The following is a 24,381-nucleotide window of genomic DNA, read 5'->3' as shown; positions in this document are numbered from 1 at the left end:
GTTAAGGCACATGAGCTCAATATGGGTTGTGATCATGTTCAACAGCAATATTTAGATAACACTTTACATTTTTAATACATTTAAATGATTCCATAAAATAAATATGTATTAAATACTCTCCATAGCATGCAACATTTAATTATCCATTTACAACAGTATTTCTAGGCCACTCTCAGTTTTCTTTGCTTTTATTGCTCTTGTTAGATCAGTAGTTATAACCATACAGAAAAGAACCCCTATATCCTCGTGTGTATTTTTGTTCTGGGGTGGTGATTGTGAAATGAAAACATTTTATTTTCCCTCCTGCTTTTTCCCTTCTTGCTGACCTTTCCTCGCCACAGGCCCTCTTCCTGGGAGGGCTGGTCAGTTTTGACTCTGTGTTGTCTCTATATTTGCCACCTATGCTTCCCTGTGGCGTAATTAGGTTCTGTAACAACAAGTCAGAGCAATCCTTGTAGGCAGCAGAGTTATAAGAATTGCATTCTGCACAGATCTGCAATGTGGGATCTCACAACTGACGTTAATTTGCAAAGGGCCATGTTTTTTGTTCTTCCCTGTAATCTTTTGTACCTATTCTCAAAAACACTTTCAGCTTCCTCTGTGAAGCCAAGGGCCTAACTATCATTTAGACGTTTGCCCAGATCCTTCCTACACCCGCCGTCTTTCCCCCGGACTGTGCAACCTTGAAATTTAAGTACAGACACCGATTGTCTGGGCATTTCTGTAACTTCCGGGCATCAAGCTGATGTAGCCATGGTTCAAATCCTTCTCTTCCCTGCTGCTAATTGTAGCTTTTCCAGACATCGCATGGCTTCCTATCCCGCCTTCTCCTATCCTTGCATTTGATCAATGCTTGGAACAACTGTGTTAACATCGTCCAACATTCAAAGGGATAGATAGGGGGCAGCCAAAAGTGAGTTTTCAGTACTAATAGAGAAGATTGTTACAGAAAACAGTAAGGCACCAGGCTTAACGATTTTCTAACAAGCATGACATTGAAATGGCAACAGGCAAATTAATTTTTACTAGCAACTCTGCCATAGGAACAATTAACCTTAACTTCACTGAAGAATAGATGGAGAAAGATAAAATGCTGGGTAATATTTGTTTATATTCAATATAAAGTTTTTCATTGAGGCATAAACATTAGGTCAGCAATAGAGCTTTTGAGGTAACTCGGGAATTGCCTGTCCAACTTTAAAAAAAACACGTGTATGTGACCACGCTACATTGTCAATGACTGTGACTTTGAAATGGTCAGAACCTGCTTTAACGATTTAAAATCCAATTGTTTTTACAACACTTTTCAGGGTCTGCACTTGTAGATATTGGACAGGCAGAGACCCCACTCTGGAACATTCCCTCCTTAAATCCCACCTCTTCTCAAATTCCCTCTCTTCTTTTAAGACTTCCATTACAATCCCTGACTTTGACTAAGCTTTTGGTCATGATCAAGTGCGGAACCCTTGCTAACATCTCCCTTGTCAGCCATTATAAATCCCTCACCTCTGTGAAGGGCCCTGGGAAGTTGCTCCCCATTAAGATCGCTATATAAATTCAAGCTGTCTTGTGAGCTCACAATTCTACTCGACTCGATCACTTCTATTTGTAATTCTTCCAATTCTTTCTGATAGCAATTAAATTGGGAAATATTAACAATGAACAAGCTCGCACATCCCTCGGACGTTTATCGGGCCACAACTGTAACAAGAGTTTTAACCTATTTCTTTTGATGTCCTTATCAGCTTAGCAGAAAGGGGGTTTTCATACTAATATATTAGGGCTTTTCATCACCAATATCGGAGCAGAATTTCAAGCCTCTCTACTATCCATGGCTGAGATTTGGAGCCCACTGATGGTTTTTGAAAGCTTCCAGGTAGTGAAGTTTTGTTGCAATCTTACTACTCTCCATTTCCTAGGCAACCAATCAATTGATTACCTACTGTCCACGTTCTCATAAACCTGCATTAAGAATGCTGTAGCAAAACCTCCCCGGCCAATAATGACTACTAAAGTTCAGAGGTCAGAGGCCATTGATGAGATGCTCCAGCTTTATGGCCCAACCATCAAATGCCTTTTTTGGGAGGGGTTTTGCGCTGTTTGGAATGAAATAAATTGGGTTCTCTTTGCTCCTGTAAACAATGACCAAAACCAGCACAATCACAACACGTTCAAACTTCAAAGTTTCTTTTTCATTGTTGAGCTTATAGAAACCGCCTGATTGTAACCATTTCTTTATACAAAAACTGCACAGGGATTGGAGCAAAGTTTTTTTTTATATCAAACGTAAAGTACAAGGTGAAGTGTATGAGATTCTTTGGCAGGAGGGAGTTAGTGAAAAATGATCTCAGGGCCTGGTATTCACTGCTAACTATAAACTCCCAGCTAAATAGCCTGTGTTACAGATGCAGAGAAGTTTCAAAGCACTAATCTTCATTCCGTCAGAAAAATGAAATGTTAATCAGGAAAAGGCAATGATATTTACAATCTTCTCTTTTAAATTGTTGAAACTGCTTCCTAATGTGCAATGAAATTTGCCGTATTTCAACAAGCAGGCCATATTCTTTCTCGGGTGGTAACTCTCTCATTAAGTGTCTGAATTCTGGAATTTAATGTGAGCAGTGCTAGTATATTGAAGCTTAACAAGATGGCATCAAATTCTCCTCCCCCATATTTCCACCAAAGTTTCATTTGAATTGGGTTAATGCCGCTGTTAAAGTAGCAGAGAGGTGAGTGTGTGTTAAGTGTTCACAATGAGTCCCAGTCTTGAAACATCTATGGACTGTAACGTTGCTCATGAGTCAATAGCATCAATTGGGACTTTGGTACCTGGATTAAAAATAAAGGGAACTTACAGCCTTTAAGATTTGCCTGAGATTCTGGAGGCAAGTTGCCATTCTGAGAAGCAAAACAAGTCTGGCCCATGTTTTTTTGCATTAATTTAAATGATTAGGCATTTCACAGAATCCCCTGAATTGTTACAGTGCAGAATGCGGCCATTTGGCCCATCGTGTCTGCACAGGGTCTCCGAATGAGCAATTCATCTAGTGCCATTCCCTGCCTTCCCCCCGTAACCCTTTTCAGATAAGAGTCTAATTCCCTTCTGAATGGTTCGATTGAACCTGCCCCCCCGCCACACTCTCAGGCAGCGCACCCCAGTGCATTTAATACCTCAGCTATGCCCCCCTGCGTCCATGCATAAGCTCTATTTCAGAGGGAGCAAACAACCAATGACCATGTCAGCTACAGCACCATTATTTCAGAGCCACGACCTGGATTTGAATGTACTCAGGGGCATAAATGAAATGAATCTGGGGAAATCCCTATCCAGTTGCTCATGGTTTGGCTGCTCCTTTGGCAATCTTTCCCAAATAAGCCATAAGCCTGGAAAAATAAACTATTTCAATGGTGTCACAGTAATTTTAAACTTGGAATCGAGACTTGGGGCATGACATGCAAGCCTTGTGTTGTATTTGAGCCCATCACGGTTAGAACTGAATTTTTTTTTTAAAAAACTGTATTAGATAGCCTGAACATTCTGACCGTGGTTTTCAGCAACACCGTAGAAGGATTGCATCATCCAACTAGACTACTCGAAACAGCTCTCCAATACTTGATTTTACTGTCTCCATTCTTCCAACTTTGTTACTTTTCAGCTGCCAAATGGATGCCAATTAGCTCAAAGGCAATGAACTCCATTGAAGGAGAAATAGACCCAGTTACCAGAGGTCTTATCCAGCAGAGAGAAGGTACCTTTCTCCCAGCTGCCTGGCTTTAGGAGACAGACCCTGACTCTGGGACTGATTTGAACTCTACATGTCTGACAGAAATCGAGCAGGTGGGGAGGAGTAGTTTACACGTTCATTCATTTCCCGGCTGTTTGCAATTTTAACCTGCAGGGCTTTTCAGGTGGATGAGATGCCTGTGTAAAGGAAGATGGAAACCTGGTAACAATATATAAATTCATGTCAACAGGACACTGATGCAACAGGGGCCTAAGTGGCGAGGCTGTGATGACTACCACACTGGGTAGGAGGCTGTAGGTGTCCCAAGGATAAGTCGTAGACAACCCCCCCTGACCTCCACACCCTCCTCTCCAAACTCCATATAGGGAGACCCCAAAGCCTTGTATTTATCTCGTGCCTTTGACAACTATCAGATGTCCCAAAGCACTTTACAATCAATGAAGTACTTTTGAAGTGTAGTCACTGTTGTAATCTAGGAAATGCTGCAGCCAATTTGTGCATAGCAAGCTCCCATAAACAGCAATGTGGTAATGACTGGATAATTATTGACAAGAACACCTGGAGTAACTCACTTGCTGTTCTTTCCAAATAATGCCATGGGATCTTTTACATCTACCTGAAAGGGAAGATGGGGCCTTTGTTTAACATCCCATTTGAGAGATGGCACCTCTGACACTGTAGCACTCTCTTGGTACTGCCAGCCTTGATTTGTGTTTTAAAGTCTGGAGTGGGACTTGTACCTCACAACTCCTTGGCTCGGAGGTGAGGGAGTGCTATCTACTGAACGACAGCTGACGCTAAGGCCTTCGGGGAACCTCTCCCTAACACTTACTTGGAAGCTGGCAGTTGCCTACTCTGTACTCTCTTCGCACCTGTTCTGTGTGTTAAGTGGACATTTAAGTTTAGCCAAAGTTAAAATACTCATGGGGTATGTGTGATCGTGTAAAACGAGTAATAGTGGAAGCCAGGCAGCTGATTCCTTATCACCCATTTCACATGATCGTGCAAGGCCAAAATAACCAAGCTTTTAGTATAGCAAAGTTTCAGAAAAATTGACCCATTGTCAACTAGATAGCTGTCACCTGGGGTAAGAAGAAATGGTTCAGTTTGTTTTAGCTCCCAAAGTGTACTAACAATAAACAGTGAGCAAATAGCAAGTGGGCTTGGGGACTATATTTGTGCTTTTCAAAAATACAATGTTTCCAAGAAGGACAGAGTGGACAACACAGTGAAAGCTGCTGCGGAATGTCTTCTGATCGTCGGCTTAACTGTAATCCAAGGAGAGTGTTCAGCTCTGGGCTATGAGTTTGTCAATATGATGACAAAGAGTGAAGGGTGTGTGTTACATGGACAGGGCCACATTTCATACTATTCTGGACCCATCAATCTCCAGCATTTCAAAGTGGTACAGTAGTGAAGAGACAGCGTGGGACACGGGTGCTATAAATGAGCTAAGTGTTCAGGGTATAACCCTCTGCATATTTTCCGTTCAGAAGATGAGACCAGGGCCGCCCCTCAGCTTGGAAGTAAAAAAAAAGTCAAATTTCCTTGAGGACGTTCGCTGGCACGACTCCTCTCTTCTTCCCACTGCAAACTTTGACAAAGCCGTTGGTTTCCTCCCCTCGCCCGACACAGATCTGGAAATGGGAAAACACAGGACATTTATTCATCATCCTTTCGTGTAACAAGTGTTCCAAAAATGCTTTGGAGTTGGGTTGTATTCAAAAGTCGGTAGGCAAGACAATTGAACAATTGGGGGGCCTTCGCAGAGGTGACTCTTCAGATGGGGCCAATTAAGCACTAAAAAAGGAGACCTTGCTGAGGCAGTAGGCACGGCTGAGGTAGTAAATGAGGACTTTGCAAAGAGGCTGCTGCCAATGTAACAGTAAAGGTGCAGATAGTGGTCACATTGGATTGGGATGCAAATAGATTACGTGGAGGTACTTAAAAGGTTGCCACCAAATAGAAAAGTCACCTGGTCCAGATGGGTTGCATCCTAGGTCACTGAAGAAAGAGAAATTGCAGAGCCTCCGACTACAATCTTGCAATTCTCATTAGATGTGGGGGTGGTGCCAGAGGACCAGATGATTGCAAATGTTACAGCCTCTTTCAAAAAAATGAGAAGAGGAATAAACATAGCAGTTACAGGCCAGTAAACTTAACACTGGCGGTGGAGAAATTTTAGTAATAACTTTATTAATAATAATAATCCTTGACAAAATTAACTGGCACTTGGAAAAGTATGTGCAAATAAATGGAAGTCAGCACAAATTTGTTAAAGGCGAATAACATTTGACTAACTTGATGAGGGTAGTGTAATTAGTATGATGCATTTGGACTTTCAAAATGTGGTTCATTAAGTACCACATTGTAGACTTGTTAGCAAAACGAAAATCTGTTGGATTCAAAGGAACAGTAATAGAACGGATACAAAATTGGCTAAGGGGCAGAGAGCAAATAGTGAGTGGTAATTTTTTAGACTGGATGAAAGTATAGAATCGTGTTCCCCAGGGGTCATAATTGGTCCACTGCTCTTTTTAATATACATTAATGACCTATACTTGGGTACAGAGGATATCGTTTTAAAGTTTGCAAATGGTACAAAACTCAGAAATGTAGTAAACAATGAGAATGGTAGTAACAGACTTCAGGGGGACATAGACAGATTGGATCTATAAATAGGTTTTATGGAGGAACTAAGCATTAGCGTATAGAATCTGAAATACAAGTCTCTTCAGGCTCTTATCCTGTGGTTTTACATCTGTTTTGCTGTTCTGGATCTTGCACAAACAAGTCAAGCAGATAGTGCTGAAATTGTAGGTTTGATCTCTCCAGGGAATCAGATCACGGTTTGCACCAATTGATTTCTTCCTTACCCAGCAAATCCTTACCAGCACAATGATATGTTATTTGTCACCCACCCCCCACCACCCCCGCAGGATATGTATCATTCTAAACATAGAAATAAAGGTGCAAGATGTGGAATATTGGAACTGGTATAAAGCTTCAGCGATGTGGTTAATGATGTTGGCTATGGTTGGATGTATACCTGGAGCTCTAATCGCTGAGGTGCCCCCTATAACCTCCCCAATTCCACGCTCTTCCCATTGATTGGCTGGTTCGCCAACACATTCATCCCAGCGCTGCCCATTTTTGATAAGTCAAGAATCATCCAAACAGCCTTTCCCCACACCCCCACCCATCTCCAATAATAATAACAAAGTGTGAAGGAAGTGAAACAACACTTCTTTAACATCTCACAGAAGTCCCCCTGGCTTTCCCGCAGCGGTGTGTTTCCTGGAGGGCTGGCAACCCTCAACGTGAGGGAGGGTTTCTATTCAACGAATGCTGCTAGGCAGGAGTTCACAGGGATAAAACCAAAGCCCAATGCGTGCATCAGTCCTGACACTGTATTCTTTTCACTTAACATTCTACATGGTTACTTTATAATCTTTATACCAGTGAAGATCAGCAGTATTTTTGCTGCAATTCCATTGGGACTGAAAGCTGAGAGCAGGAGATATATTTTGTGTCCCGAGCTTTTACATGGATCCAGTCGTGTTCACAGAGGGACCTGGGGTCAGTATCTGTGTTTGACTCTGACATCACCATGTAGCTGAAACTGGCAGGGAACCAGAACCATTTACATAAAACAGCAATGGACCATCTGCTGCAGTGTCCTGTTAAACACAGCTTCTTGTCCAAAGTCACTGGTGAGGCATATAAATTACAATTGTAATCTGTGTGTTGCAGTAACAACCTTACAATATGGCTCAGCCTCAGTCTGCTTATTAATAGACTATGGATTGTGACAACCCCTTCCCTTTGATCCACCATTACTCATCTTACGCAAATTGCAAAATTAATTCATTTGAATACTTATTGTTGCATTTGCTTGAAGAAAATGGAAATGAAAATTCCAATCAATCTCCTCTGTGCGGCCTTGAAGCAATGGTTGACCTTTACATTCTCAAATTTTTAACTTTACAGTAATTCCGATTATTTTTTGGAAGTTTAGGGCAAACCTTTGGCTTCAGAAAAAGTGTTGAGCTCTTTCTGCTAATGTTAATCAAAACATCAAATGGAAATTTAATCTTTGCAGATAAACCTCCTATTTTCTAAATTATATTGCATGTAATAACTGGGGCCATCCCCTGCTGATGAGGCTGTCTAAAGAAAGCTAGAGGATTATTTTTGGTTTTTAACTGCCCCTACCCTTCACAGAGAGATGGATTTTGAGGTTTAGATGAGGCAGGCAAAGCGAGGTTGTTCCCATTAGCTGATGGTACAAGGGTTAGTTGGGGGAGGGGGAGAGGGGAGTGGGGGGCACAGATTTAAGGCTTTGAGCAAGAAATACAGGGAGAGCTTGAGGAAGAACCTGTTACACAGCGAGTGATAATGACCATGGAACTCACTGCCTCCGAGGGTGGTGGGAGCAGAGGCGATCAATAATTTTAAAAGAAAATTGGGTGGGCGCTTGAGGGAAGGAAACTTGCAGGGTTGGGGGAAAGAGTGGGGGAATGGGGCTGAATGGGTTGTTCCAAAGGGGGCCAGCGTGGACTAGATGGGCTGAATGGCCTCCTGCTGTGTGGACCCTATGGCCTGGATTTTCATCTGCAAGGTGGGTTCGGGGCAGCCGGGAAAACTCCCGGCTCAGCCTGCCCGCCTTGGGAGAAAGTGCTCGCAAAGGCGGGATCTTCATTGCTGGGGGCTGTGAGTGAGCTGGAGTCAAGCCAGCCAACCTGGGCGGAAATGCAGAGGCAGTCAAAGGGGCTGGGTGCAAAGGCGGGCTGTTTAAAAGGCTGGCCTCGGGACTTTGTCCCAGTGAGAGAGAAAAAACATAAAGGCCCTCAAGCCCTCGCACCCCTTCACCCTTCAAAAATTCCCCATGCCCCTTCCATGCCACCTCATGCCCCCATCCATCCCCTAAGTTCCCTCATGCTCCCTATGCCAAGCTCTGCCCTTCCACCCACCCCCTCAGGCCCCTCATGTCCCCAATGTCCCTCTGCCCATCCCCGATGGGACCTCTTGCCCCCCTATGCCAAGGTATGGCACTTCCATGCTCACTGACCCACTGTACAGTTTCTAGAACCAATGAACCCCATAATGTATAACAGAATGTATAAAAAAAGCTTTGTAAAAAAGTAATCCATTGATAATTTTCCCCTATGCTTGAAAAAAATCTGGACTGCAAGCTAATAAAAGTGTCAATCATCCAATTTGCCCTTTGAAGCTGCAAATCCACTTTACTTGTGTAAACAAACATTGTGAAATTGACCGCAGAAATCAGAGAGTCTGAGATGACAATCAAACAATGTTTCCACTGGGATGCAGGTGTTCTCGTATTAAAATAGTGGTCTGGCCTATCAGCCAAGCATGCATAATGATGGGATCTCCCACAAGGCTACTCAATGTGAATTATTAATGTGATGATACCCTAGAAAGATGTCCTTTCTACCTAGTATTGCCTTTTGAAAGGATGTGACCACTACTGGGAAAAGGTGTATTGTTTACTATGATGTTAGTGTGCTCAGAACATACTGGTTAAACACAGATAATCTTCAACGATGCTGCTTCTATTCCATTGTATAGATGTTTGACCATATAGCTACTCTTCAGTTTTCTATCCACTATCCCTCTACTTGGGGAAGGACCAGATAAGGCTCCATAGGTAAAGAGAGGTTTATATGCTGCGATGCATTCTAACTTTTCAGTGGTTTGCTGAGGGAAGCTATAAGGAAAACTCCATTTACAAAAAACTCTGTGTGTATTCGTATAAGTCTGATTATTATACAATATAATCATTTACCTATATTTTTTCCTGCCATTATACTTTTACTTGTAAATAAATCTGGTCTGTGGTTTTAGCCTGTTCACAGAAGTCCAGCAGCGTTTTATTTCAACTATTTACATAAGTAGGGGTGTTTGGGTAAATAAAACTGAAGTTTTCTAATTATTCTCTTTGTGTTATTCATCAGAGGTTGGCTTCTATTGTGAATAGCATTAATAGCATCATTTCATCACTCCAGAATCAGGAATTGCAGACAATGAAGACTTCAGTAGTGAATATATTTGTGATTACATTGCTTTTCATTTCAAGTTTTTTTTTTTGAATACAGAGATGCATATAGAATGCATTCCACAAGCACTGGAGGATATTTGACATGTGCTGGAATGTGCCATCCACGGGTGCAGGGGTCATGGGAACCACTGCAAGTCAATAATTTGAGTAGCAACAGTTGTTGGACAATGTGGGACATGATAGCACCGCCCTCTCTTGTATTTCATGTAACATCAACACAATCATAGCTGGCAACAGAAGTCCATAGATCCCAACCAGGAGTAGGACATCGAACTGATCCCTACAACGCCCTCTCCTCCCCCAGCCTGCTGAATGAAATTGCAGTGCTGTCACCATCTCTCGTCTGAGATCAACTGAGCCAGGGCATTTCCATTTGCCAGGAGTTCAACAGTGACACTTGTGGGCTGCCCAGTGCAGTAACAAACCAGGGAGGGACATCTGCCTATTCTTCCAGTCAGGGAATTCCAGTTCCATTGCCTTTTTAATACTTTTACTGACCTGTAATTCTTTTAGGGGCAACTGTCCCTGCTCTTTGCTGCCCTGAAACATTCTGTTGCATTGCCAAACTCTTTCTCCAGGTCGGACACGCTGAACAAAATTTGCAGGGAAGAAGCCGACTCTGTCCCCAATTTTACCCTGGAACAAGGCAGAAGAGAGTAACGTGAGAACTCGGACATTCTCTGCCAAAGGCACATTGGGCAGTTCTCAAACAATGTTGATCCTTTTTTTTTCCCAACCTGTCCTTGGGGAAGCAGATGAAAGTGAAGCATTAAACAGCAGGCGACATATTACAGGCCGGGTGCTACATGTGGGTCTCTCTTCTAATGTCCAATACACCATCAGAGCGAGAGATGATCCCCTTACAGAGCCCCCACATGACACGATCACTGCATCATCTGAAGTGTAGGTAATTAAGTGAAAAATCCCTTTGCAATAGTGAATGTCCAAAGCCATCTGCCATTTCCTTTACATTATAAAACTGCCTGAAGTTGGAGCAGCCCTTTGTACCTCAGGTTCTTTTTGCCATGGAATTCAGCACATTTATCCTGTGGGGCAGATTCCACAGAACCCATGGCAACAGAAGAATAACTGAAATGGAACAACTGCTTAAACAACATAGTTAGCACTTTTTATTCAGCTGTGGCTCAGTGGGTAGCATGCTTTCCTCTGATTCAGAAGCTCTTAGGTTCAAGTCTCACTCTAAAGACTTGAGCCTATAATTTAGGCTGATGGTCAAGTGCAGTTCAGAGGGAATGCTGCACAGTCAGAGGTGCCATCTTTTTGACTGAGGCATTAAACAGAGGCCCCAACTGCCCTCTTAGGTGGCACGCAAAAGATCCCGTGGCATTATCTCGAAGGAGAGCAGGGGAATTACCCCCAGACCTAGGCCGATACTCATTCCTCAGCCAAAGTCACTCAAACAGGTTATCTGGTCATTATCACATTGCTGTTTGTGGGATCTTGCTGTGTGGAAACTAGCTGCTCCATTTCCTATTTTGCAAATGCAACTACATTTCAAAAGGTACTTCTTTTGGGATGTTTTGAGGTTGTGAAAGGCACTATATAAAGGCAAGTATATATTTCATTATTTCCTAAGTGTCTAGGCCAGTGATTATGTCTAGACAGTTACAGATGATTAAATAAGCTGGTTGGAATTAATAATAAAATATGGAGCTAAAATGGTTATTAGGTTAAAAGACCCAGCTATATCTGAAAGGCTTCTTATCACCATGGGGTGAATATGAAAGGAGGAAATTACTGTGGTCTAGATAAAGGAATAGATTCCTCTTAATATAGGGATTGCAAGAGAGAGACATTAAACACTTGTACAACAAAGTATATATTTCAGAAGAGCAAAGATAGGAAGCAAAGATACAGCATAACTGGACAAAAGATCACCCATTATTGTCCAACAATTTGTTCCATGATTTAAGGGTCATGAAAAACTAATAAAATGTTGAACTCCACATGAACTAAGCATTAAAAGAAAATGGTATTAGAAAGAGATAAAAACTTCACTAAGTTAGAACTTCACTCGGTCATGACTATCTTCATGGTGAGGTATCATGAACAGGCTATGGATAAGCAGCACTTTCAGCTCTTGGGAAGCTCCATGGGGAGAATTTTCTCCCCGTCCGGGGGGGGGGGGGTTTGGGCGGGACCGGGCGTGCAGCCATTTTGCCAATTAAAGTCCGCCCAGCGTGACGCGCACTCGGAAGTGCTGAGCGCTCCCTGTGCGGGCGGGGGGAGTAGGCTGAGTCCAGGCCTGCACACTTTCACGCATGCACGCGAAAGAGTGCAGAAACCTCCCTGAGGCACAGCGCTGCCTCAGGGAGATTAGTTTGACTTTTAAAAATTTTAATAAAGACAAAAAAATTAAGACACGTCCCCTCGTGTGACATTGTCAACATGAGCTTGGACATGTCAATGAATTTTAATTAAAAAACTTTATTTAATTTATTAGCCCTTCATGAAACCTCATCCCGCCCGTAAATGAGGTTTCATGATAAATACGAAGGCCGCCTGGGCTCTTTGCCTGCCCCCCAACCTTAAGGTTGGATGGGCAGCTCAGTTAATTATCTTAATTGGAACTTAAATGGGCTTAATAGGCCTTTGACAGCTCGGTGGGCGTGCAGCCAACTCCACTGCGTGCCCGCCGAACTGAAGATCGGAATGACGGGTGATGACGTTGGGACGCACGCCCAATGTCACAGCGCATCATTTTACACATTGGCAAATGGGCCCACCCCCGCTCGCCAACCCGAAGGTTCTGGCCTACATGCTGTATGTATTATCTATATGGGGTCATAATAACTGAAGTTAATTGCTAGATATATTACCCTAATCTTTTCAAATCTGTTTTTAATAAAGGGTAAGGAAGGAATTATCCAGGAAAGGACGCTGAACATTTAGCCACATTCTCATGACGTTACCACTAGTACTTTGCTCCCTCTGAAAGTGCCTGGAAAAATCTAGGGGCAACATTTTCCCCCCGTTGGAGGAGGAGGGGGGGGGGGGAGGTGGATGTGTGGGAGCGGGTGTGAGCAGTTTCCCGATGGGCTGGCCCAGCGTGACGTCCACCAGGGAGCGATCCCTGTGCGGGCGGGGGGAGTGGGGCATTCCCTGAGCCGGGCACACATGCGGGTGAACGATTGCACAGATCCCCCTGAGGCAAAGTGCTGCCTCGGGGAGATCGGCTCAGATTTGAAAATTTCAATAAAGAAGGGGGAAAAAAAATTACTGACTTGTCCCCTCATGCGCCACTGTCACATGACCTGGGACATGTCAATTTCTTTTACTTAAACTTTTATAAAAATTTTAATACCCTCATGACACCTCATCCCACCCGTGGATGGGGTTTGATGCTTTTTCTGAAGCCCGCCAGGGCTCCCGGCCTGTCCGCCAACCTTAAGGTTGGACAGGCAGGTCCATTAATCATGTTAATTACTTTTTCAACGGCCTTAATAGGCCTTTGACAGTTCAGCGGGCACGCAGCTGAATCGGCTGTGCGCCCGCCGAACTGAAAATCTAAATGACGCAGGGTGATGTCGGGACACACGCCCGATGTCACCCCACGCCATTTTACGTGTCGGCGAGAAAGCACCCCCCCACCCCACCCCTCCACCCCGCTCGCCAAGCAGAAGATTCTGCCCTAGGTTTTCAGGTGAATCTCACCAGGCAGCATGCCCACCTCTGGATCAATTTTAATTCTGGGCAGAATCTGTACATTGGTGGGCGGGAGTTCCAAAACGGGCACCGCACCTGGAATTCTGAACTCTCGCGGGGCCGATTTTAATATCTGAGAGCGGTCTCCCTGTCCAAAGCTCGTGGCAATAAGGTTAGAGATGGGAGTGGGAATCAGGGCTTGAGTTGGTCCCTGTTGGGGACCCAATGAAATAGTGCCCAGCATAAAATAATGGCTTGTCAGGGGTGTGGAAAGAGGATTCTCAAAAAATACTGGAGAACTGGGGAAGGAGGAATTTAGGAATTTCTTCCAAGATCTGGAGGAACACTCCCAGTCCTAATTTCCTAAGAATGTTCCCGAAGAAAAGCTTCCCTGTATAAGCAGCCGATGGATGCTGTGCAATATCAGCCAAGGTACAAAAATTTAGAGACGTTCTCTTAACTCCAGTCAATGTTTGACTGAAGTAACCGGTTAGATGCAGACAAGAGCAATGAGGTAAGTCCAGCAGAATAAAGCTTGCGTAACCTAGCGGTAAGTGTGCAGCATGCAGAGTTGTTGTGAATGGCGATGAATTCAGCAACACTGAATTATTAGGAAACCCAAAAGCAAAGCAACGTGACATATGTAGAGTGGAGGACAAGAGAAGATTTTTTAAAAAGTCCTGCCTGTTTTTTTTTTGTATTGTCATCTGAACTAATGGGTTCCCTGTAAACCAGAGCAGCATTTATTCATGCTGGTGGTGCATGTCTCAACCTGCCTGTACATCTCCCTCTGCGAATAATTTGAAATAAATGTCAGGCCAAATTCACACTGTGTCATGGCTCCTGGAAGATTAATTAGGCATCAAACTCTAATAATCAGTCACTGTTATCATCCCAGCTAATAGCTCCCTGGAATTCTAAAAAGAAGCAGGACAAAAAACAAGTTAGAAGCCATTATAAAGTGGAGGAGGAGGATGTGGCAGCGATGGTTAGGGTTGTCAACTCTGATTGGACATATTTCCTGCAGGATTCATCACATGGCTTCGTACCTCCAACAATCCGCCCTCGAATCTCCACCTTAGATTGTCTAAAACGTCCATCCTCATGGTTTAACCCCTTTTCCCACCAATTGGAAAGCAGACGCTTGGATTGAGTTAGAAGATTCTTGACTGCCTCATGACATCTTTTCTCCCTTAATTTCCTTTAGTTTTTATAGCGAATAAATGAAAGTGTTCAAAGAGAAAAAAACACTTAACGACCCTATGATTTTTCTCCTGGGTTTGCTGGCAGCAGCGCCTGAGATTAATCCTTAATTCTTGGAGGGCCGGCAACTCGAGGGAGGAGGGTGCAGCCCACAAAGCAGGCAATACTCCATTGAAAAGTGAGGACGTGGAGGACCAGCCACTCTTAGTGGGTGGGGTGGGGTGGGGTGGGTTGGTGTGCTAGTGAGGGGTAATCATTGCTCCCCCTGTTCAGGGCTCCAGCTAACATAGCACGTTGGCTCCAGAGGTGGCTGTGCTGCCTCTGGAGATTCACCTGATCAAATCTGACCCGTATATTTAAATCAGGGCTTTGCTGCGTTCCTGTGAGTGACCCGCTTGCCTGATCAAAAAAAAAAGAGTAAAAATCAGGACGTGGCGGCAGACAGCCAGACCCACGGCAGGGGCAGTGGTCAAAGTGAGTATTTAGCAGATGTTTATGCAGTGAAAAAGACTTGCACTTACAATGTGCTTTACATGGCCACTGGACGCCTTGAAACGCTTTAGAGCCAAAGAAGTATCTTGGTGCCGGAGTCACTTTTGTAATATAGGAAAAATGCCAGCCATTTTGTGCACAGGAAGCTCCCACAAACAGCAATGTGATAATAACCGGGTGCTTTTGTGACGTTGATTGAGGGGTGAATATTGGCCAGGACACCGGAGATGCCCTTCTTCGAAATTGTGCCATGGGACCCTTTACCGAGAGGACGGAAGGGGCCTTGGGCTTAACATCTCATTTGAAAGGCCCCACCTTCAACAGTGGAGCACTCCCTCAGCACTGCACAGGAGAGACTTATAAAAGTTAGTGGCACCAAGAGCATTTTGATTCTGTGAATATTTGCTATATTTATAGTTCCAAGTCTGAACAGGATTGTTCATTTTCTTTTATTTTCCTCTGATTTCCAACTGTGAATCAGCTGTTAAAAAGAAGACCATTAGACCAGTGCATATAAGGTGAGAGGCCTGGAGGGACTGTCTGTCATGAGGAGGTTAGGAGGATTTTTGGTTCGGGAAGGTGTAGAAGCTTCAGGGAGTCGGACACTGAGAGGTGTCACTATGGTGAATACAGAGAGATGATGTCCTGAATGTCTGGTCCCAGCACAAAGCCTCACCCATTGGGAGCACGTACCATAACGAACAGAAAATCATGGTGAACACGCCCATAATGTTTGAAAAACATTCAATGTTACGACGTATACTGGAAAATCAGTGAATATCTACTGCACTGGTTCACAAGAGGAACTATGTTCTGTTTTATACCTCTATAAACGGCATAACATATTGAATTAGCAGTTGCCACTGGGATTTCAGTAAAACATAGGCCTGAATTTTCGGCTCGGTGAGCGGGGGTGGGGGCTGCTCGCTGAGGCGTAAAATGACGCGCGGTGACGTCAGGCGGGTGTTCCGACATCACTGCGCATCATTTAGATTTGCAGTGCGGTGGGCAGGTAGCCAACTCTGCTGCGCGCCCGCCCGCCGAACTGTCAAAGGCCTATTAAGACCTCTGTGCCTCAGGGAGATTTCTGCGCTCTTTCATGCGCATGCGCAAAGGAGCACAGACCCCGCCTCAGGGAATTTCTCCCCCCCCCACCCCCCCACTGCCCGCACAAGGAGTGCTCAACACTTCCGGGCGCGCGTCATGTTGGGCGGGCCTTAATTGGCCCGCCCACGTAAAATGGCGGAGCGGACTCGATCGGGGGTGCTGATCGGCTTCACGCCCACCCCCTGCCCAACTCCCCCGAGTGGGGGGATAATTCTCCCCATAATGATCATACAATCATAGAAATGGACTCATAGGAGGCCATTCAACCCATCGTACCTGTGTTGGCTCTATGGAAGAGCAGTAGTCCCACAACTCTGACGTTTTTCTCCTGTAACCCTGTTAGTTCCTCACCCTCAAGTACCTGTCCAACTCCGAGGAACACAAGAAGTAGGGACGGGAGTCGACCATATGGCCCATCAAGCCTGCACCCGCCATTCAATACAATCATGGCTGATCTTGGGTTTCACCTCCACTATCCTGCCTGTTCCCCATATCCCTCGATTTCCTGAGAGGCCAAAAAATCTGTCTACCCCAGACAAAATCAGGTGAATGAAATTTTCAATAATAAAAACAGAAAATGCTGGACAAACCCAGCAGGTCTGGCTGCATCGGTGGAGAGAGAAACCGAGTCAACATTTCGAGTCTAATATGATTCTTCAGAACTGGAGAGAGGGAGAAATGTGATGCGTTTTATGCTGTTGATGAATGAGGGAGGGGCAGGTGGAGCGAAATAGAAGGTTAGGGATAGGTTAGAGGGCAGGAGAGACTAAATGAAAAAGATGTCATGGAACACAAGGCAAAGAGAGTGATGATAGTACTAAAGACTAAAGCTTTGGTCCAGAGTAGGTGTTAATAGCAGAATAAAGGTCAGTGCTGTCTGAAAGCAAAAACATGAGAACAAGATATAGACTTGGGGCACTTGGGGTGAAAAAAAAATTAAAAGTGGAGGACAGTGTTCGTGGTTTGAAGTTGTTGAATTCACTGTTGAGTCCAGAGGCTGTAAAGTGCCTAATTGGAAGATGAGGTGCTTCACTGGACCATCAGGCTGAGCACAGAAATGTGAGCGTGAGAGCAAGATGGTGAATTAAAATGACAAGTGACAGGAAGGTCTGGGACATGATTATGATTGAGCAAGGGTGTTCCGCAAAGTGGTCACCAGTCTGTGTTTGGTCTCCCCAATGTAGAGGAGGCTGCATTTTGAGCAGCAAATACACTGGATTAAATCGAATGAAGTGCAAATAAATTGTTGCTTCACCTGGAAGAAGTGTTGTGGCCTTGGACAATGAAGAGGGAGGAGATAAAGGGGCAGGTGTTACACTTCCTGGAAGGTGCCATGGGAAGTGGATGAGGTGTTGGGGGTGATAGAAGGGTGGACCACGGTGTCCTGGAGGGGACAGTCCCTTTGGAATGCTGATAGGGGAGGTAAGGGGAAGATGTGTTTGGTGGTGGCATCATGCTGGAGTTGGCGGAAGTGGCGGAGGATGATCCTTTGAACCTGGAGGCTGGTGGGGTGGAAAGTGAGGACAAGGGGAACCCTATCATGGTTCTGGGAAGGAGGGAGGGAAGGGGTGAGGGCAGAAGTGTGGGAAATGGGTAGGACACAGTTGAGGGCCCTGATAACCACAGTCGGGGAGGGGGGAATCCTCAGCTGAGGAAAAAGGAAGACATGCCAGAAGCACCGTTGTGGAAGGTAGCATCATCGGAACAGATGAGACGGAGACGGAGAAACTGGGAGAATGGAATGGAGTCCTTACAGGAAGCAGGGTGTGAGGAGGCGTAGCCAAGGTAGCTGTGGGAGCCGGAATGAATATTGATAGACAGTCTCCAGAAATGAAGACAGAAAGGTCAAGGAAAGGAAAGGAAGTGTTGGAGATGGACCATGTGAAGGTGAGAAGGAGTGGAAACTGGAAGCAAGATCAACAGATTTTTCCAGACGAGAGCAAGAAATGGCACCGATACAGTCATTGACGTACCAGAGAAAGATTTGAGGGAGGGGGCCTGAGTCGGACTGGAACAAGGAATGTTCCACATACCCCACAAAAACTCTGGCATAACTAGCGCCCATAGCCACACCTTTTATTTGGAGCAGGTGAGACAAGTTAAAGGAGAAATTGTTCAGTGAGAGGACAAGTTCAGCCAGCCGGAGGAGAGTAGTGTTGGATAGGGATTGTTCGGGCCTCTGGTCAAGGAAGAAATGGAGAGTACTCGGACCATCGTGGTAGGGGTTGGAGGTGTAGAGGGATTGGACGTCCTTAGTGAAGAGGAGGTGGTTAGGACCAGGAAACTGGAACTTATTGATATGATGTAGGGCATCAGAAGAATCACGAATGGGAAGAGGCTGGACAAGGGGAGAAAAATAGAGTCAAGATAGGAATAAATGAGTTCAGTGGGGCAGGAACAGGCTGAAACAATGGGTGTACCAGGATAGTCCTGTTTGTGGATTTTGGGAAGGAGGTAGAAGTGAGCTGTGTGGGGGTTGGTAGACTATGAGGTTAGAGGCTGTGGAGGGAAAATTTCCATAGGAGATGAGGTCAATGATAACCATGAAAACAACAGTTTGATGTTTGGGGCTGGGGTCATGGTCCAGGGGGAGGGAAGTGGAAGTGCCTGAGAGTTGGCACTCAGCCTCTGCGAGGTAGAGGTCAGTGCGCCAGACAACAACAGCACCACCCTTGTTAGCAGGTTTGATAACAAAGACAGGGTTGGACCCTGAGAGAACGGAGTGCAGCAATTTCAGAAAGAAACAGATTAGCATGAGTGAGAGAGACAGAGAAATGAAGACGACCGATGTCACGCCGACAGTTCTCAATGAAAAGATAAAGAGCGGGTAAGAGGCCGGGGGTGGTGGGGAGGTGCCCAGGTAGAGGGAGAATACTGGAGGGAGGTGAAAGAGTCTCTTGAGCTTGGGAGGGGGTGGGTGGGGGGACTCCTGCCCAAAGGCGTGAGCACGGAGATGAAGGCAACGGAAGAAGAGTTCAACATCGTGCCCAGCCTGAAATTCATTTAGGTGAGGGCATCTGAACATAAAACTGAGTCCTTTGCTGAGCACAGAACATTCAGCGTGAGAGAGGGGGAGATCAGAGGGTATAGTGAATGCACAGCATGAGCTGGGATTAGAGGGGGGAATGTGGTCAGAGGGGTGGGAAGGGGAGGAAGGATCTGCAGGGGCGTTGGTACTAATAAGTTGTTGAAGCTTGCTTCCTTAACAGCTGAAAGGAAGAGAGAAAGTTTCTTATTAAGCATCGCGTGAGCTGAAGAATGAAATGGAACTGGGACAAGGACAACTTTGAGATTGGGTGAGTCGGTGCTGCTGGAGAGAGGAGGTCAAGTGGGTACATGTGGCAGCACATGGCACTGAGTGTGGATCTCAGGATGTGGCTAGAACAGGAGTCCGAGGAATGTTGTATATCTCAGAGATACCTGTAATCCTGGGTGGATTCGAAACATGAGGGATGGAATTTCAGTTGGAATCCATGTGGGGTAAGTCAAAGCAGGAAACAGTCACTGAGGAAGGAAGTGTGGCTATGAAAGCGAGTAAATTTTCAGACTGTTTTATAGCTATGCGTAGTAATCTACAGGTTTCTTGGGAAAAAAAGGGGGACAATAATTGATCATCGAAAGAGGTAAAAACACTGCAGTCCCATGAATAGCAAAAATAGAACGACTCATTCAGTTACTATAAACCTGATCGAAAACAAATGGAATCACAGACCGTGATGCTCAAGTCAATGGGGAAAGAATTAAAACAGAGAGGATTATTCATGCATTCACTATACATAAAGGGTGTAATTACAGAAGTGGGTTTTCCAAACTCGATTAACGTTTGGAGAGAGGTGAATTATTGGAAGTTACAGGTCTGTCACTGGTGGTGAGGGCAGTGGGAGCTATTTGAGGGGATGAATGAAGGGCATCGGAAAAGCATTCCCTTGCTTTATACATGACAAAGTCTTAGAGACTTTTGTCACAAATACAACGAATCAACCAAGTGATAGTATTGCAAACACTGAGTAAGCTATATTAGAACAATGAAGACAACCAAATGTGTTTTTCTTTTTAAATCTAAAAACTTTTATAGCATAACGGGAATAAGGCGTTTTCAGTTTTGCGGTGAGGCTACAGGAACTGGAGTGTTCCCATTCAAGCAGGGAAGATTACGAGAAGATTTAATAGTGGTGTTCAAAATCGTGAGGGGTTTTGATGGAGCAGATAGGGAGAAACTGTTTCAACTTGTGGAAGGGTCAGTAACCAGGGGACACAGGTTTAAGGTGATGATGAGTAAAACCAGAGGAGAGATGAGAGTTGTTAAATTTACGCAACAAGTTATGATGATCTGGAATGCACTGCCTGAAAGGTTGGTGGAAGCAGACTCAATAGGAACTTTCGAAAGGGAATTGGATGTATTGTGTACTTAAAAAGGAAAAGGTTTGCAAAGTAGTGGTGAAAACATGGGAATGGGACTAAGTAGTAGCTTTTTCAGAGAGCCAGCACAGGTGTGATGGGCCAAATGGCCTCCTCCTGTGCTATATGATCCAAATCTATTGTGTATATTTCTGTCCTGCTATTAGCACAGAGACAATTTTACTGCTCTTGGAGTTTGCAAACTTGTAGACACTTGTAGACAGACTAAGGGTTAACAAAGTCTTTCTAATTTTAACCACTGTGCTGTAAAGTCTGCAAAGGAAGTTAGTACTTGTAATAAAGTGGTCCAGAATCGGGCTTACAATCGAAGAGGTCAATGCAGTTCACCTTATTCTCCCACTGATCTTATTTGCAAGCTTGTTTCTGTATGAGCTGCTGACACTTTAACGATACGATTGACAAGACTGATATTTACCTTCCACCAATCTTCATTGGAGTCATCTGTGACCACGATTCTGTCTCCTTGCCTAGTAAAATAATAATGAGATTATTAGCACACTGTGTGGTTTTAGCTTATTCCAAGCTTGTCTTGAGAAATGATTCACGCTCGCAGGCCCGTTAAAATAATTGAGCAAGGCATCAGAGTCTTCATTCGTAATTTAGGTGTTAACACGTCAGTGGTTTCGGAAGCAGACATCTTTATGAGAAGATAGATTTAAAAAAACAATTTAGGGAGGGCAATTCACACACGAATATGCCTGACAACAGTGGGCTGTGACAGCAATGGTGCAATCACTAAAACCGACAGCTCATTACAGGAGGAGGTCCTGTTGCTCACTATCTATAATTGCTTTAACTCCGTTTACAGTTGAAACCACTTTCGAAGATTTTCTGAGCAAACCTGCTATTTCTCGTTTATTGAACCATGGTTGCCAGGTTACCGTTGCCACCTGTCTTTGGGTCTGACAGTCTGGTTAGTGAACTAAGTCGCCGAGATCAGGAGCTTACTGTGTGGCAGGGCACACATGGAGTCACAACCCCATCACTCCATGCCACAGTATTTTGGGGTTCTAACACAGTTATTTGGACATGAGGCAATTGTGAACCTTCATCATCAATAAAAGCAATGAGCCTGACATTGTCCACTGATAAAGGTTATCTTGTCCTGAGATCTGAAGCCATTCTGTTCCTCTAACACCAGATTATCCTCAGCTCTTGCTCCCTTCACTCCACCAGCAATTGTTGCTTATTCAGCTATTGTGCTCCTGCCAGCTGTTCTTTTTGCCAGTCACCTTCCTTCTCACTTTAAACTCTTCTCTTTGACCATGTTTTTGGATTCAGAACCAATCCTCTCCATTTCTTCCTCCTTCCCCATTGCTTGGTTTCAATTCCATCCCTTTCCTTCTCATTTGCTTCCTGCTTATCATTGGGGCACTCTATAAATACAAGTTTGTTGTTGCATGCTCAGTCCTGAGAACATCCATTTGCAGGGTTAATACCCTTTATAACCTATGTTAACTGTTCTGCTACTCCTGACACCGACTGATCCCAAAACCCAGAAAGGCGCTTTATGTTTCCCCCTCAACCCTTTATGGGTGGGTGTAGCTCCAAGTGTTCCAGAGTTAGCATGAAGACAATGGTAGCTTGCTCTCAAAGTTGAACATGACACTCAGAATTTCCAGACCACTTATTTCCAGCAAGGTTGAACAGGAAATCCATTTTATCTTCATGTTTTCTTTTTCACTGAACTTACAGACAAGTCTCATTTTTCCCTCTCATACCTAATTGGGAGTTAGTTAAAAGAAGGGCTCCGGCCATGAGCATCGCAATGCAATAGAGTCACATTGGTTTGGATGTGCTAATACTATGCTCCTTGTTTCAGCTATGCTGCTGTAGAGAATCATGATTGGAGATCACTCCAACCCTTGTTCGGTAGCCCATCATCTTAACACCTTAAACATCTACTCCTTCCACCATCGGCACACCATGGCTGCTCTGTGTCCTCTCCACAGGATGCATTGCAACAACTTGCCAACTTCCTCAACAGCACCTCCCAAACTAGTGACCTCTATCTCCTAGAATAACAAGTGCAGCAGGCGTATGGAAACAGCACCACATTCGACTTCCCCTCCCACCCACAAAGCATCCTGACTTAGGCATATTTCACTGTTCCTCCAATGTTGCTGGGTCAAAATACAGCCACTCCCTATCTAACAATACAGAGAGCCATTCGAATGAAGTGCTGATGGTACCTGTACTACGTACGGTATGACAGAGAGAAATCAGGGCCTTCCAGAGCCTGGGGAGGTGAGATAATTGGATGGATAGTGTCACAAAGTCATTAGCTTTTCCTGATGTGAGGAGACAGTAGTTTTCGATGTATTATTGAGCAGGACACCACATGATACAGCTAAAGATGTACTTACTGTAGCCCAAGGTCATTATGTTCCTGTGGTATAAACTTGTAGAGCGCTACGTACGTGTGCATCTGCAGCATGTCCTTACGCACTGAAGGCTTCCTAACCTGCAAGAGAAGATAGAGTTTCAGAATGTGAGCTTTACGCTAAATGAGGAAAAATCAAAATGTTTGGCTCCCTGTTGTTGTAACAAAGAATGTAAGGATATTTCTCCCGAGGCACAGGGAGTTAGAAATTGGTCTTGTGCACAAGTGGAAAATACACCCTGCCTAACATTCAGCCCCATTAACTTCACAGGTGTTTGTGCTGCTCTGGTTCATTCTCAATACTGTGTTATAACCATACTCCCTGTCTTCAGTTTAAAAAAGGGAAATGATTTTTATTTTCAAATGAATAGCTGCATCAGGAATAAATAAAACTATAATTATTTTGATCAGACTGGAAATGCTGTACTTGCATCACATTGCGTGTTTAAGCTTTTGTTCATGTGAGTCGATTATTTATGCACCATGATGCCTCAGGGATCACACAAAGTTTAAACCCAAACTCACTAATTAGCATAGATCTCAAGGAGCTGATCGTAAACGATGCTAATGTCTGATTTAAGAATTATCCAATAATGAGCCTTTTACCAATCTACAGCAGGCCTACGATGTTCAAAGATTACAAATCAACCAATTAACGAATAGCACACATAGGGGCTTAGAGGTCTGAGCAGATCTCAAGTGTGATGTGTGGGTTGAGGCACTGGGTTAGATAACCATGGATACAGAGTGACAGGCTCTTCCTTGTTCCTCTGTACAGAAAAGTGCATAACAGCTTTCAATAACAATCACTCATTCTAATCCAATGTTCAAACCATCTAAAGCTCCGGCTAATGATTTGGTTTGCTGCCACCTTGCTGAGTTCAAATCTTTAGGTTCTGCTGAGGTGCAGTGGGTAGCACTTGAATCAGTAGACTGTGAAGTTCAAGTTCCACTCCAGGACTTGAGCCCAACAGTCATGGTTGACACACTAGTGAGGGAGTGCTGCGCAGTTGGAGGTGCCGAGATGTAAAACCAAGGCCTCATCTACCCAGGTAGATAGAAAAGATCTCATGGCACTATTTTGAAGAAGAGCAGGAAGGTTATCCCCTGTGTCCTGGCCGATGTTTATCCCTCAAATCAACATCAATAAAACCAATTATCTGGTCATTATCACTTTGCTGTTTGTCGGACCTTGCTCTGCGCAAATTGGCTGCCATGCTTCCTACATTTCAACAGCAACCACACGTCAAAATCATACTTCATTGGCTGTAGAGTGCTTTGGG

General features: G+C 44.4%; 2 protein-coding genes across 6 annotated transcripts in view; one reads left to right on the top strand and one right to left on the bottom strand.

Moving 5' to 3' along the window:
• The window catches only part of LOC144667837 (alpha-2,8-sialyltransferase 8F-like), a 1,155,130-nt gene that overhangs the window by 223,259 nt on the left and 907,490 nt on the right, over positions 1-24,381 (top strand). The gene's annotated exons all lie outside the window — the stretch shown is intronic.
• The window catches only part of LOC144667838 (SH3 and cysteine-rich domain-containing protein 2-like), a 110,964-nt gene continuing 91,482 nt past the window's right edge, over positions 4,900-24,381 (bottom strand). For both annotated transcript variants that reach the window (XM_078529354.1, XM_078529355.1), the window contains 4 exons: positions 23,082-23,179; positions 21,131-21,182; positions 10,327-10,464; positions 4,900-5,383 (listed from right to left, as the gene is read on the bottom strand). In XM_078529354.1, coding sequence (XP_078385480.1) covers positions 5,285-5,383; positions 10,327-10,464; positions 21,131-21,182; positions 23,082-23,179 — 387 coding nt within the window. In that variant the 3' untranslated portion in view covers positions 4,900-5,284. The remainder of the gene's footprint in view (positions 5,384-10,326; positions 10,465-21,130; positions 21,183-23,081; positions 23,180-24,381) is intronic.

Source organism: Cetorhinus maximus, chromosome 25, assembly GCF_964194155.1.
Source record: "Cetorhinus maximus chromosome 25, sCetMax3.hap1.1, whole genome shotgun sequence".
NCBI lineage: Eukaryota > Metazoa > Chordata > Chondrichthyes > Lamniformes > Cetorhinidae > Cetorhinus > Cetorhinus maximus.
This window is presented reverse-complemented; position numbering and strand designations above follow the sequence as displayed.